We start from the raw sequence: 15,841 nt of genomic DNA on the forward strand, positions 1-15,841 counted from the left end.
CTTTAACGAACTCCTCCTAGAGATTTCATCCGATGGACTTCAAACTTGGTCTGTACCATCCCAACACCTTAACGATGAAAAGTTATTAAAAGAAAAACTTTTCATCAGACGGGTGGGCGTGGCGTGGCGGCCATTTTGAGTGTTTAGCGATGACCAAAGAAGTTGTTGTAACTTGGGGTATGCGTTGTCATTATCTGCCCGAAATTTCTCACGATGGACAAGGGTCCAGGCCTGAGGACACCTACAGGCCAAAATTGACTTTTGGTCATAGCGCCCCCCCTGGCCACAGGAAATGCGCCTTATATGACAAACATCATCCGATTTACATGAAACTTAGAATGTGTGGTCTACATGTGATAATGAGCCGCCTTCTATAATATGACCACGCCCACTCACTCAGGCCACGCCCCCTTTCATAACATTTGAACCGTTTAAGGTAGAGTCTTGTGTGAGGTGTCATTGAACTCAGCAGAGACTTCTTTCTTCATTGGTGATGGTTTGACCCGCCCCCTATGTTGAAGCCCCGCCCCCTTTCTTAAAATTTGAACCATTTAAGATAGACCCTTGTGTGAGGTATCAAGCAGAGACTTCCTTATTCATTGGTGATGGTTTGGCCCGCCCCCTATGTTGAAGCCACGCCCTTTTTAATAAATACTGACCCATCTAAGGTAGAGTCTTTTGTGAGGTATCATTGAACTCAGCAGAGACTTCCTTCTTCATTGGTGATGGTTTGACCCGCCCCCTATGCTTAAGCCCCGCCCCCTTTCATAAAATTTGAACTTTTTAAGATAGACCCTTGTGTGAGGTATCAATGAACTCAGCAGAGACTTCCTTTTTAATTGGTGATGGTTTGACCCGCCCCCTATGCTTTAGCCACGCCCCTTTTCACAGCTAATGAACCGTATGACGTAGAGTCTTGTGTGAGGTATCGTTGAACTCGGCGGGGAGTTCCCTTTTAATTGGTGATGATTTGCGGCGTCCGAGTGCCGCGCCGAATGCCGGTGGCGGCGAGGCGCAGCCGTCCGCCCGGTAAACAGCCGCGACGTACGAGGGCCGCTCCATCGCTGCTCGCAGTTTTAATTACATTTTGAAATGCGTGAAAAAGCCTCGGAATCTGAACTGAAAACAACGTTTACAAGCAAACGCATTTACAAAAAATAATGCCCATAACAGGTTTGAATATTAAGGGCTGGCTAATATTCGTTCGAATATCATTCTTTTTTTAAATATTCGAATGATATTCGAATAACAAAGTTCGGAGTCAAAGCCCTAAAGAGAAATTGAAAGTCCAAAAGAGAAAACAAAGCGAGATCAAATTAAAAATATTTTATATATAAAATATATATTTTTTGGGCTTTGGCTTTTGAATTTAATATTTAGGGCCCGAGCGCCGACAGCGGCGAAGGCCCTATTGAAACTGAAGGAATTATTATTCTTCTATTATTATTATTTTCCCGTCAAATGAATTGGCTTTTTGAGGGGCTTAATATATTCAAAAACTCACCAAATTTGGCGGTCGCATCAAGTCTGGTGAAAATTTACCTATTTTAAGGGTTTCGGGAATAGGCGCACAAAAATGGCTCGCTAGCGCCCCCTAGAAAGTTAAGAAAATTGAGCCCCTGCAGTGCGTTTAACGTAGACTCACGAAACTTGGTACACATATGTAACATGTCAAGATGTACAAAAAACTTCATTAGAGCCATACTGTGGCAAACCAGGGGAAACGGGTCAGCCAGTCCAGCACAGGGCACGGGTACATAGGCTCAGACTGGGGGAAGTGATTGAGGGAGTCTATCTGCCTGTGCAGGTGCTGCAGCCACTTGGCACCTGGCACTGGTCACACCTGCAGCCCATCAGGTAATCAGAGGGAGGTGTTAAGAGAGCCAGCCCCAGGCTGCAGGAAAGAAAAGGAGACAGTGAGCAACAAAGGCCCAGAGGAGCAACATGTTGGGAGCTGATGGTCAACGATGAAATTGGCCAGGAAAAGACTAACCTCTCCCTCTGCTTAAATCCGCCCAGGACTACACCTTGTAAAGGCTGACCTACCCCAGATGGGAAGAAACCACAGCTGCAGTTTGTACCATTACCTTTGTTTTCCCGAGCTGCTTCATTAAAGAACACTTTCTGTTTAAGCCGACTGTCTCTGTCCCCTATGTTCATTGTGAATCTGCCGTTCACGTCCCCTGGGTTGCCACAATACCCTAAACCCAACAGGAAGTCCGGCATTTTGATTTCAAAGTTCGAAATCAGTGCGATTTTGGCCATTTCCACATGTCGTACTTTAACGAACTCCTCCTAGAGATTTCATCCGATCAACTTCAAACTCTGTCTGTGCCATCTTAAGATGTTAAAGATGAAAAGTTGTTAAAAGAAAAACTTTTCGTCATAGGGCGTGGCCGTGGCAGGGCGGCCATTTTGTGCGTTTCGCCGCCGAAACAGGAAGTGGGTGTAACTCGAGTGTACGTTGTCCGATTACCTCGAAACTTTTCAGGATTCATAAGAGTCCAACCTTGAGGACAAATAACGGCCGATATTTACTTAAAGTCATAGCGCCCCCTAGTGGCAACAGGAAGTAGGCCTAAAAGTCAAGGTGCTATACTTTAACGAACTCCTCCTAGAGATTTAATCCGATGGACTTCAAACTTGGTCTGCACCATCCCAACACCTTAACGATGAAAAGTTATTAAAAGAAAAACTTTTCGTCAGACGGTGTGGGCGTGGCGTGGCGGCCATTTTGAGTGTTTAGCGATGAACAAAGAAGTTGTTGTAACTTGAGTGTACGTTGTCGTATCTGCCCGAAATTTCTCACGATTGACAAGGGTCCAGGCCTGAGGACACCTACAGGCCAAAATTGACTTTTGGTCATAGCGCCCCCCGCTGGCAACAGGAAATCTGCCTTATATGACAAACATCATCCAATTTACATGTGATACTGAGCCAGCCCCTATAATATGACCACGCCCACTTACTCAGGCCACGCCCCCTTTCATAACATTTGAACCGTTTAAGGTAGAGTCTTGTGTGAGTTGTCATTGAACTCAGCAGAGAGTTCCTTCTTTATTGGTGATGGTTTGGCCCGCCCCCTATGCATAAGCCACGCCCCCTTTCATACCATTTGAACCGTTTAAGGTATACCCTTGTGTGAGGTATCATTGAACTCAGCAGAGACTTCCTTCTTCATTGGTGATGGTTTGGCCCGCCCCCTATGTTCAAGCCACGCCTCCTTGTATTACTAATGGCCCGATTGATGTAAACACTTCTGTGAGATATCATTGAACTCAGCAGAGACTTCCTTTTTAATTGGTGATGGTTTGACCCGCCCCCTATGCTTAAGCCCCGCCCCCTTTCATACAATTTGAACCGTTTAAGGTATACCCTTGTGTGAGGTATCAATGAACTCAGCAGAGACTTCCTTCTTCATTGGTGATGGTTTGGCCCGCCCCCTATGCTTTGGCCACGCCCCCTTTCACAGCTAATGAACTCCTGACGTAGAATCTTGTGTGAGGTATCGTACTCGGCGGGGTGTTCCGTGTCTGAATGCCACGCAAATGCACGGTCGCAAGGAGCGGAGTCCGCCGGTAACCCTGACGCACACAGAGGCGCGAGGGCCCGTCCATCGCTGCTCGCAGCTTTAATTTGCTTTTGAATTTCAATTTAACATTGGCTTTTAATTTTCATTTAATATTTTGCTTTTGAATTTCAATTTAACATTGGCTTTTAATTTTCATTTAATATTTTGCTTTTGAATTTCAATTTAACATTGGATTTTCATTTGGATTTAATATTGGCTTTTGAATTTCCATTTAACATTGCCCTTTCATTTGGACTTGACACATGTCAAGGCTGGTGGGAGGGTCTGAAACGAAAGGGGTGCACCTTATGAACAGCAGGGGGAGCTGACTGCTGAGGAGCATCTGTCTGCAGCTTCACAACCAGGCTGGCTTGGCCTCTTATTTCACATGATAGAAAATAATTGGGCCCGTGTTAGTAAGGACTAGATTAGGACTGTATTTAAAATATACATCTATATATATATATATACACACACATCTATATATATATACACACACACACACACACACACACACACACACACACACACACACACATCTATATATATATATATATATAAAATTAAGCAACAGTAGAAACATGGGTGTGGGTAGCTCTGCTTACGTGTGTTTGTGTGTGGTCAGATCTCGAGGACGCACACACACACACACACAATCTCAACTGGATAGTCAACGTCCGAACTGCGACCTCTCCATTTTCTTTCTCTCACTTTTTTCTCTGCGTTTGCATGAAATGTCGTTTGTGTTTAGCCTACATCATCATTTTCTATCATGTGAAATAAGAGGCCAAGCCAGCCTGGTTGTGAAGCTGCAGACAGATGCTCCTCAGCAGTCAGCTCCCCCTGCTGTTCATAAGGTGCCTCTACACCCCTTTCGCTTCATACCCTCCCACCAGCCTTTGGACCACGCCTCCTCATTTACATTGACATGTGTCAAGTCCAAACGAAAAGGCAATGTTAAATGGAAATTCAAAAGCCAAATATTAAATCCAAACGAAAAGGCAATGTTAAATGGAAATTCAAAAGCCAAATATTAAATGAAAATTAAAAGCCAATGTTAAATTGAAATTCAAAAGCCAAATATTAAATGAAAATTAAAAGCCAATGTTAAATTGAAATTCAAAAGCCAAATATTAAATGAAAATTAAAAGCCAATGTTAAATTGAAATTCAAAAGCCAAATATCAAATTCAAAAGCCAAAGCCAAATTGAAAATTAAAAAAAAAATATGTATTTTTAAATTTGATCTCGCTTTGTTTTCTCTTTGGACTTTCAATTTCTCTTTGTACTTTCAATTTGAATTATGAATAAATATTTCCTCCATAGAACTGTACCTGTGTCCATGTCCGAACAGGAAGCTCTGTGATCTCGATGGTGTTTCTGTCGATGACCGACACCTCTCCACTGACCAGGTACTGGTTCTGACCCAGTTCATGGATCACTCCTTTGAAGTTTTTGTAGCTGGGAAGCTGTTTGGGGACAGAAAATACACAGAGAGATATATTGAGAGACTGGTCTCACTTTTCATCTAAAAGATTTAGTCTCCTGGCTGAATCCCACTACAAGCAACAAGCCATGGAGGTCCATGAGAAATCTGGGTAGCACAACTGATACTAGCATAAGTACATTCAGACTCACAATTCTTTACAGGTTTTCTTTGAAGAAGAACATGAGTAAAACGTTTCACATTCAATGCACAAGTGTCCTAGCCCCAAAGATCTGAAATGTGAGGTCACTTCATTAAACTTGTGTTGGCTGTAAACAACCTCCAGTGTTTGCTGGTTCATTGGCTGATTGATGGCTTTGTGAACTTGGAGAAAGGGGTTTCCTGGTCTTGTTATGTCACTTAAACCGTCTCCTAATTAGCTATTTCTCATTACATTGTTACGTCTGCAACAACGAATCGATAAAATCAATAAAAATCGATTATTAAAAAAGTTGGCAACGAATTTCATTATCGATTCGTTGTGTCGCGCAACACGGCACTCAGTCGCGGAGATAAAAGCAATTGAGTTGAGTGCCGTGCGGAGTGGAAGAAAAGAAAAAAAGAGCAGAGTGGGGGTAGAGGAAATATGGAGAGACCCGTAACTTTCTGAAACACATGGCGGAGGCAGAGAAATCAGTTTGACCTAAATCCTCCAAGGTGTGGGAGCATTTTACACTACATAAATCGAAAAAGTGTGTTAATTGCAAGATATGCAAAAGCGTAATGACATGGCACGGGAGCACCACGGTGATGATTCAACACCTTAAACGCAAACATGTTGGAGTCCTTGATGAGGAGGAAGGGAGTTCAACAGCAGGGTAAGTCACTACACAATCCTACTTTTGTTCTGTTTTGAAGTGGGGAACGTAACGTCCCTCCAGTAGCTCTTCTGGTGCTGCTGTGGAGTTGCACGTTATCCAGCTTTACAAGCATGACAAGCTAGCGCTAGCTCGTTGACAACAGCAGCCTAGCTAGCAGGGGTGGTATAGTTTGCAAGACTAAAGACACGTTTTTATTCACTCGCCTTTTTTGGCCCATTCGTTTTTCAATCTTGTCATGTATACGTTCTGTGCTTTGTCCCATATCAGTTACTGTTGACAAATATATTTGTTCGTGTTGTACTTTTTAATTTCATTTAAAGTTTTTTTTTATAGCACTTGGTTATCTTAAGCTGTGTTTAAACGTGGTGTATAAATGAACTTAACTTGCACTTACTACAATGATGGTAATAATTTAATGAATAAACTTCAAGTGAACTTTGTGCTATTACACATACTCATACTATCTTTTTGATTCCAGACAAAAACAGCAAACCGTGAGAGGCTTCTTGATGGGAAATCCATCATGTACACCACAGCAAGCCGCTGTCTTTACGGATAGTATCCTCAACATGCTTGTCACTGACATGAGGCCTCTGGCGATGGTTGAAGATGACTGCTTCACTAAAATGATCCACACCTTGAACCCTGGTTACACACTGCCCTCCAGGACCCACTTCACAAAGCTCATGGAGAGAAAATATGAAGAGACATTCAAGGAAGTGAAGACTGCAATAAACACCAACAACAGCAAACTTGCTCTCACCACTGATGTATGGACAAGTGTAGCAACTGAAGCCTACCTTGGTGTTACATGCCACTACATCACAGATGACTGGGACATGCAGTCAATCTGCCTCACCACCATGCCACTGCAGGACAGACATACTGCATCTAACATTGCAGAGTGGTTGAAGCAGGTAGTGGCCAGATTTGAAATTCCTCCTAGCAAAATCTTTGCCATAGTCCATGACAATGGTGCTAATATTGTGGCTGCGGCAAATGGGTGGTCCTCTGTCCGTTGCACTGGCCATACTTTGCAACTTGTCATCAATGCTGCATTGAAGCATCCAAGCATTGAAAAAGCTGTCAGGGCTTTTTAAGAAAAGCGAGCTAGCCAGCAGTAAGCTCAGAGAGAAACAACAACAAATGGCCACACCTGAGCACAGCCTTGTTCAAGACATAAGCACAAGGTGGAATAGCACATTCTATATGATAAGCCGACTGCTTGAGCAAAGGTGGCCTGTAACAGCAACACTGTCCGACAGCTCTGTCACACAAAGAGGCAAAAGGTACCTGGATCTGAAACCAGACCAGTGGAGCCTGCTGGAAGAGCTTTCAACAGTCCTCAAGCCTTTTGAATGTGTCACTGTGTTCATGAGTGGACAGAAATATGCAACAATATCTGCAATACCTCCACTTGTGAAGGGGCTGATGAAGTCCGCCCAGAGTGCTGCCTACAAGTCAGCACCGCTGCGGGCTTTCCAACTCACTGCTGTGCAGCAGTTGCAGGAGAGATCGAAAAGGGAGACTGCTTTCTCAGATAGAGCACCAAACACAGTGATTCTTGCGATGGTCCTTGACCCAAGGTTTAGGAAACTGAAGTGTCTCTCACCTGATGAAGTCCTACATGTTCAAACTAAAGTGCAAACAATGGCACTTGAAGAGAGAAGGGCGATGTGCAGCAGCATGGCAGTTGCAGTGTTACCTCCACCGATACTACAGCTACTGAATCAAGGAACGAAGTCCTCTCATACTTTGGAGAAAAGAGCCTTGCCAAGGAAGAAAACCCATTACTGTGGTGGAAGGCTAACAATGACAGATATCCCATGTTGGCCAGGCTAGCCAAGTCTTACCTATGTATCCCTGCCACCTCAACACCATCTGAGGGTCTGTTTTCTGCAGCAGGAAACATAGCCTCCAAGAAAAGAGCGAGCCTGAGCCAGGAGCATGTGGACATGCTCACATTTTTGCATTGCAATGCAAAGTGTCTGGACAAAGGGAGTGAGAATTTGTGAGTGTGTGCGTCTGTGAGTGTAGTGTAGAGAAGAAGTAGTCAGAAGAAGTTCTGACGTTCAAACAAATCCTGTTAAGTTTTCTGATTTGTATTTTTCTTTATTTTTTATAAATTATTTATTTTTACTCTTTTTGTGCACTTTATTTAAAAAAACTTTTTTTAAAAACGTAACAGCTCAGTTCAAGGAGCAACCTGTTTGTGCACTTTCTGAAGATTTTTTTTACTGTGAATTGCACTGTCAGTTCTGTTTTTGAATAAAAGGTTGGATATTAATGCTTTTTAGTTTGTTTTTATCCAATTCATCGATTATCGAAAAAATAATCGAGAGATTAATCGATTATTAAAATAATCGTTAGTTGCCCTAACATTGTTTGATGTTAGGTTGTGGAACAATCAATTAAGGTATGCCATTACATTAAAGCTTTAGTGCGTAACTTTTTATATTAATGAACGCCCATTACATTCAAGCAATTGCCAAATGAGTTGCTACAAAGCTAATTAAGATTATCAACTCCACACAACTCTCTCTGTATTTCTCAGTATGACTATGTTCAGAAGATTGTGTCGTCCGGTGACTTTCCCGCGCAGAAACTCAAGTGAGGCTAATTACCTCTTCTGGAGAATCCATCGTGTTTTTTTAATCCTCCGTGTCCTCCTTGGCTACAAGCAACTGTGTGGAGGAGGGGAGGGGGCGGTGTGCGATCACAGAAGGCTTGTATCATATGAACGCTCCGACAGTTTTGTTTTCATTACTTAGAATTCCTCACGGGGGAGACAGAAAGTATGCGCTGTAGCTTTAACATATAGCAATCCAGTATTGATTTAAAGCAGTTCTGCTCATAGGTTTGCAACATTTCCCTCAATGGTCTAACACAACCAGAGATAATGACGACAAAAGCCACCTCAGTATAAAGTTTAAATATGTCAATGTGAAAGGGTTAACATCTATCTATGAATTGCAGGAACGTCTGCCTGTCTGTGTGTGTGTGTTATGCGCATCTCTCTCGAACTGTTAGTCCGATGGATTTCAAACTTGACAAGTGTCTTGCTACGGGCACGAATAAGTGCAGTGCCGAGTTTGACGTTGTTTGGATTAGAAATGCAAAACATATCGGCGGTAAAAGAAGCACACATTGGCCTTTGCTGCTCTAGCCACTGGCCACTTCCCCTCTCACACTGCACATTGATTGAGCTCAGCGCAGGAACAGACACGGAGAGGGTTGAAGAAAGCAGCGGAGCTTTGGCAGCTAAAATGTGAAATACACCTTAGACCAACTAAAATGTGCAAAGTAGCACTACTTCGTCTTTGACATTGAATAAACAAACGACAATTCCCAAATTTAAAGACGTTTCAGAATCCCACACATGCAAAGCACAACCACAGACAAGTGGCAGACAGAGCGTGATGCCACTCATAGCAGTGGCGGCTGCTGGTCATTCAAAGAGGGGAAGCTCATTTTTGGCTTACATCATAAACATTGTCCATTTATTTATATTAATATTATAATAATATATATAATAATAATGTAATAATTAAATAATATAATGATAATATAATTATTATAATACTAATTTATAATATCTGTGAGAAGGTTTCATCAAGAGGCATGGCCAGCAGTACATTTTCTTTGTCACTGTACTTCCAGTCAGCCAGCTAACTTCGTCATACCAGGAGAGCTGAACAGACCTGTTACTTTGCCCTGTCTTTTGCACTAAATAAATCTTAAGTGTTGATCTAACCCTGCTGTTTAACTCTAAGTTTCTCCTCGTAAGGAAGAGTTTCAAACGGCTTTGCCAAAATCAGGTCGACAATATTAGCATTGTCTGCCATCGTGTGCAGTTTGCTAGCTGGCTAGTTCACCCCTACAACACTAGCCTAGCCTACTGTATGAATGAATGATCGAACAAACGATGTAACAAAACAATATTAAACTCGTAGGAGGAAATGTGGGAATTAGGTTAAACTGAAACAAGGAATGTGGTGTATAATTATATGAAATGTATGATGAAAATTGGCTAGCAATTTCGCCAAGCAAATACCAAGAAATAGGTTGCAGCAGTTCGTCTTTCAACTACACTTGCAAAATCCGCGATGGGACTGAGCGGAGCTCTGCTTGAAGTTGAACAGCTTCGGCGAGTTTTTATAGTACAAAATCGCTGTCAATCAAAACTTCGACAGACCCTCCAATCATCACGCAGAAGCCCAGCGTCCAGGCCAGCCTACTGCTCCATTGACCCCCAGAGACGCTGAGCGTCCGTGGGCGGGACATAATTGCAGCATTTATCCAATGACCGTCTAGTTTCGAATCACTGAAAAAAACTGCTCAAAGCAGTCCCATTGAAGTTAACGGACGCTAGGCTTCAACAGGGAAATGCACTGAGACGCTATGGGAGTGTATGAGAAGGACATCGAGTAAGCTAATTCTGAACCAACTCGTCTTCGAGATTAATGTATTCTAACGCATTTAGTCAATAAAATGTTAAAACAATAGTACATTTTTGACCATTACATTTTAGAGATTTTGGGGGAAGCTGAGCTTCCCTTGCAGTCTTAAAGAAATCGCCACTGACTCATAAGCAGGCTATCTATCTAATAAAGCGAGACATGTCTGTATGGGTAAACAACCACTGGATGGGAAAAGGGTATTTTACAATAACTTTGAATGTACGCAACATCTGTGTTGTTTTTCTGACAACAGCAGCTGCACACTGTCATACATTCTTCTACAGTGAAATACAGACAAACTTTTACACCGTTTAGCTGTCAGCATTTTAACAGTGTTTACTCCAGCTGCTAGCTAACGGTAGGCTAACGTTATCTGCTGTCAAGTGTAGTGTTAACTAGGCCTACACGTTTCGGGGAAAAATATGAATCACGATTTTTTACCTTAGAATTGATATCACGATTCTCTGCCAAGATTTTTTTCTCATGAAGTGTAATGTTTATTGCACACATGAACCATGACAAAACAAAACAAATTGGCAGTACCAAACGCACCTATAGCACATTGCGCATCACCACAAGCCTGTAAACTTAGAGGCTTCAATGAATAAAGAAAATATAATACATACTGGCCAGTAGGCTACCAAAAATAGTGACATATAACACACTGAACTAAATATGGCGCTGATACAGGCACTATCTGAACTCCTTGAACATGTCTTTACATAATTAAAACATGTCAATCAACATGCTGTAGCTACAGCTTCAGTCTCTAGAGAAATTTAGTTTGTCAATTGCCAATTTAAGTACAGTATCAAAAACAATGATTTCTTAGCACACTCTTTAACTGCTTGCCTTTTATAGAATTAACATTCAACTGGCCATTCAACTAGGTTACCAAAAATAGAAGTTTAAAGCACTGCGCTGAATATGGTCCTGAACATGGCTGTAAATAGGCTAATTGAAGACTTCATCATATTGCACTTTGTGGGGACATTTGAGGTGCTGGTAAAGATTTGTGGTGTTACCTTGCGGTGCTGCAACGAGGGCAAAGCATGCCTTGCAAATCACATGAGACTGACCCTCGTCGTCTTGCTTGAATCCAAAATACTTCCACACCACTGGATGCGAGCGATTTTCGGAACGAGTTCGGTTTGAGACCGACGGCCTAATTTACTAACACTAGCGCAGTTTGTGCTGCGTCTGTTTATGCGAGTTCGGTAATAGCGCACGCTATGCTTCCACATTTTGCGTAGTATTTATCAACCCTGACACCCATCAGGCAATCAGCATCTTTCTCCGCCCACTATACCGTAAATTGCGCTGCAGCAAAGCGGTACTGGTGCTATGATATGGCTGAGTGCAGACTGCGATATTCCCACTGCTGATGCTATGAAATTGATTGAAATTATCCTGATGCCAATATTTGTAATGTAGCAAGTTTAACAACTGCTGGAATGGAATGTGAACGCTGAGTGGGAGATTCAATTTCATCTTTGATTTCTTCCAGTAACTGTAATATTGCATGGCTGCTTGATCTGTAACGCTAAATGATGTGTTCACTGACAAAGTGCGATTCTTGTGTTAAACATGTCTTCGTCTTGCTCAAATTACTGTTGCCATTTCACCAGCGGCATAAAGGTCTATGAGGAAACTCGATTGCGGCTGGTTTAGACCTGCTTTTAAGAGGCGGAGAATTTCCCCCGCAGAATATATATATAATTAGGTGCACTTTGCGCTTATCCTCCCACCTTTTTGGGTGGAACTCCCACTTTTCCCACGACCCTCCCACGAACGCATATTGAAAGCGCAACTTGTCTCTTCTCGCTCATGTGGCAGACAATCTGCGATTTTACCCAAGTGCGCCCTGTTTGTAAATAGCCCGCATCGGTTACGTCCGTCTTTGCTACCAATTAGCGCCTGAAATAGGCGCAAACGGCGTGATAAATCTAGCCCTCAGTGGTTGGCTGATTTTCGTCACCTGTACCTGGGTTTTCATCAGTATCCATTTGGTTTATTTCCAAACTACCACGCTCACTCGATGAGTGAAACACGCGACTAAAAGGCTCTTTGTCATTGGCTGAGGGTTAAAGCCCTGAACTGACGAGTGAAACACGTGACTAAAAGGCGCTTTGTCATTGGCTGAGGTTGAAGCCCTGAACTTTGTGAGAGCTGTCCTACCAAAATAAAGGCCGAAAATGACCCAAACCCCCCCCCCCAAAAAAACCGAAGTAATTTAAAAATAAAATCGTGAACAGGGTGAATTGAGATTGCGATTTTATAACGATTTATCGTGCAGGCCTAGTGTTAACTAGCGTGACATGCAGCGATGTTTAGGTTGCCTCTAACGTCCGTTTTTAACGCATCCGAGAGAAGCGCAGGCATTTCAGTGGCACCTAAATAAGGCCCCAAAATCCGCGTTGCAATTCGGTCCGGTAGATAACGGTCGTTAAGGCACTGGTGCCGTATTAGCAGCGGGTATTTATTATGCCTTTATACCTATTAAATTGCTGTGAGCTGGCAGAACATTACGTAATCTCGGAGATTATTCCTTCACAGTGCTGTGCAATGCGAGAACATAGGGCTGCACGATTATGGCCAAAATGATAATCACGATTATTTTGATCAATATTGAGATCACGATTAATTATCACGATTATTTGTTGATTTTAGCCAAAACTAATTTTATTGTCACATAATTATATAATTATAACTGCTTTTACATCCATATTGTGCTACATTCCTACTAATACATCCATATTGTGCTACATTCCTCCTTTATTGAAGGATACTGTGAAGGAGTATACCATTTCAGCGTGTTGTGGCGACCGCTTTCCACACATGCATGTTTGCCGTGAAAGATACAGGCAACGCGAATTTTCTGTTCACATTAACGGCGCATGTGGTCGCCTGGTATCTACCGGACGAAATAGCTACACGGTTTCTGTGGCTCATTACACTACCGCTTACATGTCTGCGTTGGCTCTGATGCTCAGAACCCACGTTAGAGACAACATAAACATCGCTGAATGTCACGCTAGTAAACACTAATAACACGTTACACAGCAGGTAACGTTAGCCTACCGTTAGCCACAGTAGCTGACTGCTAAACAGTGTAGTGTGTCTGTATTTCACTGTAGGATTCCAACAGGAGGACATCCAACAGTCTGCTGCTAAAGCTATGAGCTAAAAGACACAAACTAGCACTGGTCACTGCTGTTGTTTGAAAAACAACACAGACGGGACAAAACGTTGCGTTTACTGGTAAACTGGTAAACATTGTGACTGGCTTATGATGACCGACTGCTACCTGTTGTGGAATTTTCCTCACGTTACTCTGTCCTCTGTGACTGTCTACATCTAGAAACTAAGCTGCGCGGTGCAGGCAGGGAACAGCTCTGATTGGCTCATGGAGACATGTGATCAGACAGTGGTTTATGGAGCGCTAGATTGGCTTTGCAAAAACTGTTCTATGAAGGGAATGACGCATTTTAAATATCGCTCGATCACGCAAATTTGATCGTGGGAAGCCAAAATCGTGATCGTGATTAAAATTCGATTAATTGTGCAGCCCTACGAGAACATCTCAGAGTTGAACCGGGCAGACACAGGAGTTTTCATCAGACTCACCCTGGGTCAGGTTAATTAAGTCTACTGCTAACTTACAACACTAATAACATTACCATCGCCAAAATAACCCCACGAATCAAATTCCCTACCCCACCTTCACTTAACCTTTATGGAAAGGAGCACCTCTGCTGAAGTGTTAAATTTGTTAACGATCACACGACACAAGACAATACCGTCTCTCTGCGCAGTGCGCGCCAAAAAAAAAAAAAAAACACACACACACACACACACACACACACACGCACACACACACACACACACACACACACACACACACACACACACACACACACACACACAACACGTAATAATAATAACCTGCCAATTGGAAGGTTGGTGGTTCGATCCCTGGCCCTGCAGTCCCATGTCGAAGTGTCCTTGACACTGAACCCACGCGCCATCGATCGGCGTAAATGTGTGAATGTTTATCTGATGAGCAGGTGGCACCTTGTACAGCAGCCTCAGCCACAGCGTATGAACGTGTGTGAATGGTTCCTGTACTATGTAAAAGGGCTTGGAGTAGTCGTTAAGACTAGAAAAGCGCTATATAAATAATAATATCCAATAAATCCATTTACATTTATGAGTCCATGACGCTAATGTCCGATTACTCCACATTGTCATTGTGATATTTTGTGATTACATTCTGAATCTGCCCAGTTCTCTGTCAGGTAAATACAGTAGTAGGTAGGCCTACAATGTCTTCTGAGATAATCTGAGATATATATATAGATATATATATATATATATATATATATATATATATATATATATATATAGATAGATAGATAGATAGATAGACAGATAGACAGATAGACAGATAGACAGATAGACGTAGCCTACACTAAGTCAGTAGTAGGCTTTAGGCTACAGTGGAGTAAGTGGTTTGGGGTCCTTCTGTAAGTAATTTTGGAGTACAGTTTGGTTTTGAAGAATTCTACAAGCAACAATATCACAGGCCAAGCAATCGCCCGTTCCAAACAGGCGCATTTTCAACGGGCTCTGTACTAGTATCATCAAATCACACAACCCTACCCATGGTCAATCAGAACATCAATCCAGTTGCTTTAAGTGTGAACAACAGAAGTCAAATTGGCACAGACTCACATTTTCTGATTGATTGATTGACGAGTCTGCTTACCATTGGCAGGGGGTCCTGGTGGTTGAGCATGCGGTTGATGTTGTTGACGATCTCTCGGGGGTCGTAGTTGGGGATCTTACACGCCCAGCCTGTTCCGATGCCCTCGGCGCCATTCACTAGCACCAGTGGAATGATGGGAATGTACCACTCGGGCTCCACCTTCTGGTTGTCATCGTACAGGAACTTGAGCAGGTTGGAATCCCCCGATGGGAACAACAGCTTGGCAAGGGGACTGTGGGAAATAAGAGTGCCGTTATGAGACTTGCATATTCAAAATAATCTCGACTTTGGAGTTTATATAAAAGGTTTCAGACAAGAAACAGATTATGTCCAAATACTACAACGTGACTAGAGCTGTAACAATTCAAAATTTTACTGTACCAATTAATTTTCTCAGAAATAATTGTGACTAACTAAATATAATTGTCTCTTTCAGTCCAATTTTAAAAACATTTATGTTACTTTTGCAAACAAATTATAGTTTTGAATGAATCACAGGATGCATCTTTTGGTTACATCACTGTTATGTGACCTGGATGTAATAACACAAGTACACAGCCTATGAAGTAAACCACGCCTCTTTATTATCATAAAACATAGACTTATTTTCTTAAATGAACATAAAACTGACAATTACCATCAACAGTCATACCGGTTACACAAAGAAATGGCAATTATGTTAAAAGAATTGTGATTAGACGATTATTTAATTGTTACAGGCCTAAATGTGACATAA

At 42.3% G+C, this 15,841-nt stretch overlaps 1 protein-coding gene across 1 annotated transcript in view; it reads right to left on the reverse strand.

Annotated features, from left to right (window-relative positions):
• Nucleotides 1–15,841, reverse strand: part of top2b (DNA topoisomerase II beta) — an 83,176-nt gene that overhangs the window by 32,928 nt on the left and 34,407 nt on the right. The window contains 2 exon segments of the mRNA XM_039820178.1: nt 4,905–5,039; nt 15,106–15,337. Of these exon segments, the coding sequence (XP_039676112.1) occupies nt 4,905–5,039; nt 15,106–15,337 (367 nt within the window).

This window comes from Perca fluviatilis, chromosome 13 (genome assembly GCF_010015445.1).
Source record: "Perca fluviatilis chromosome 13, GENO_Pfluv_1.0, whole genome shotgun sequence".
NCBI classification, from domain to species: domain Eukaryota; kingdom Metazoa; phylum Chordata; class Actinopteri; order Perciformes; family Percidae; genus Perca; species Perca fluviatilis.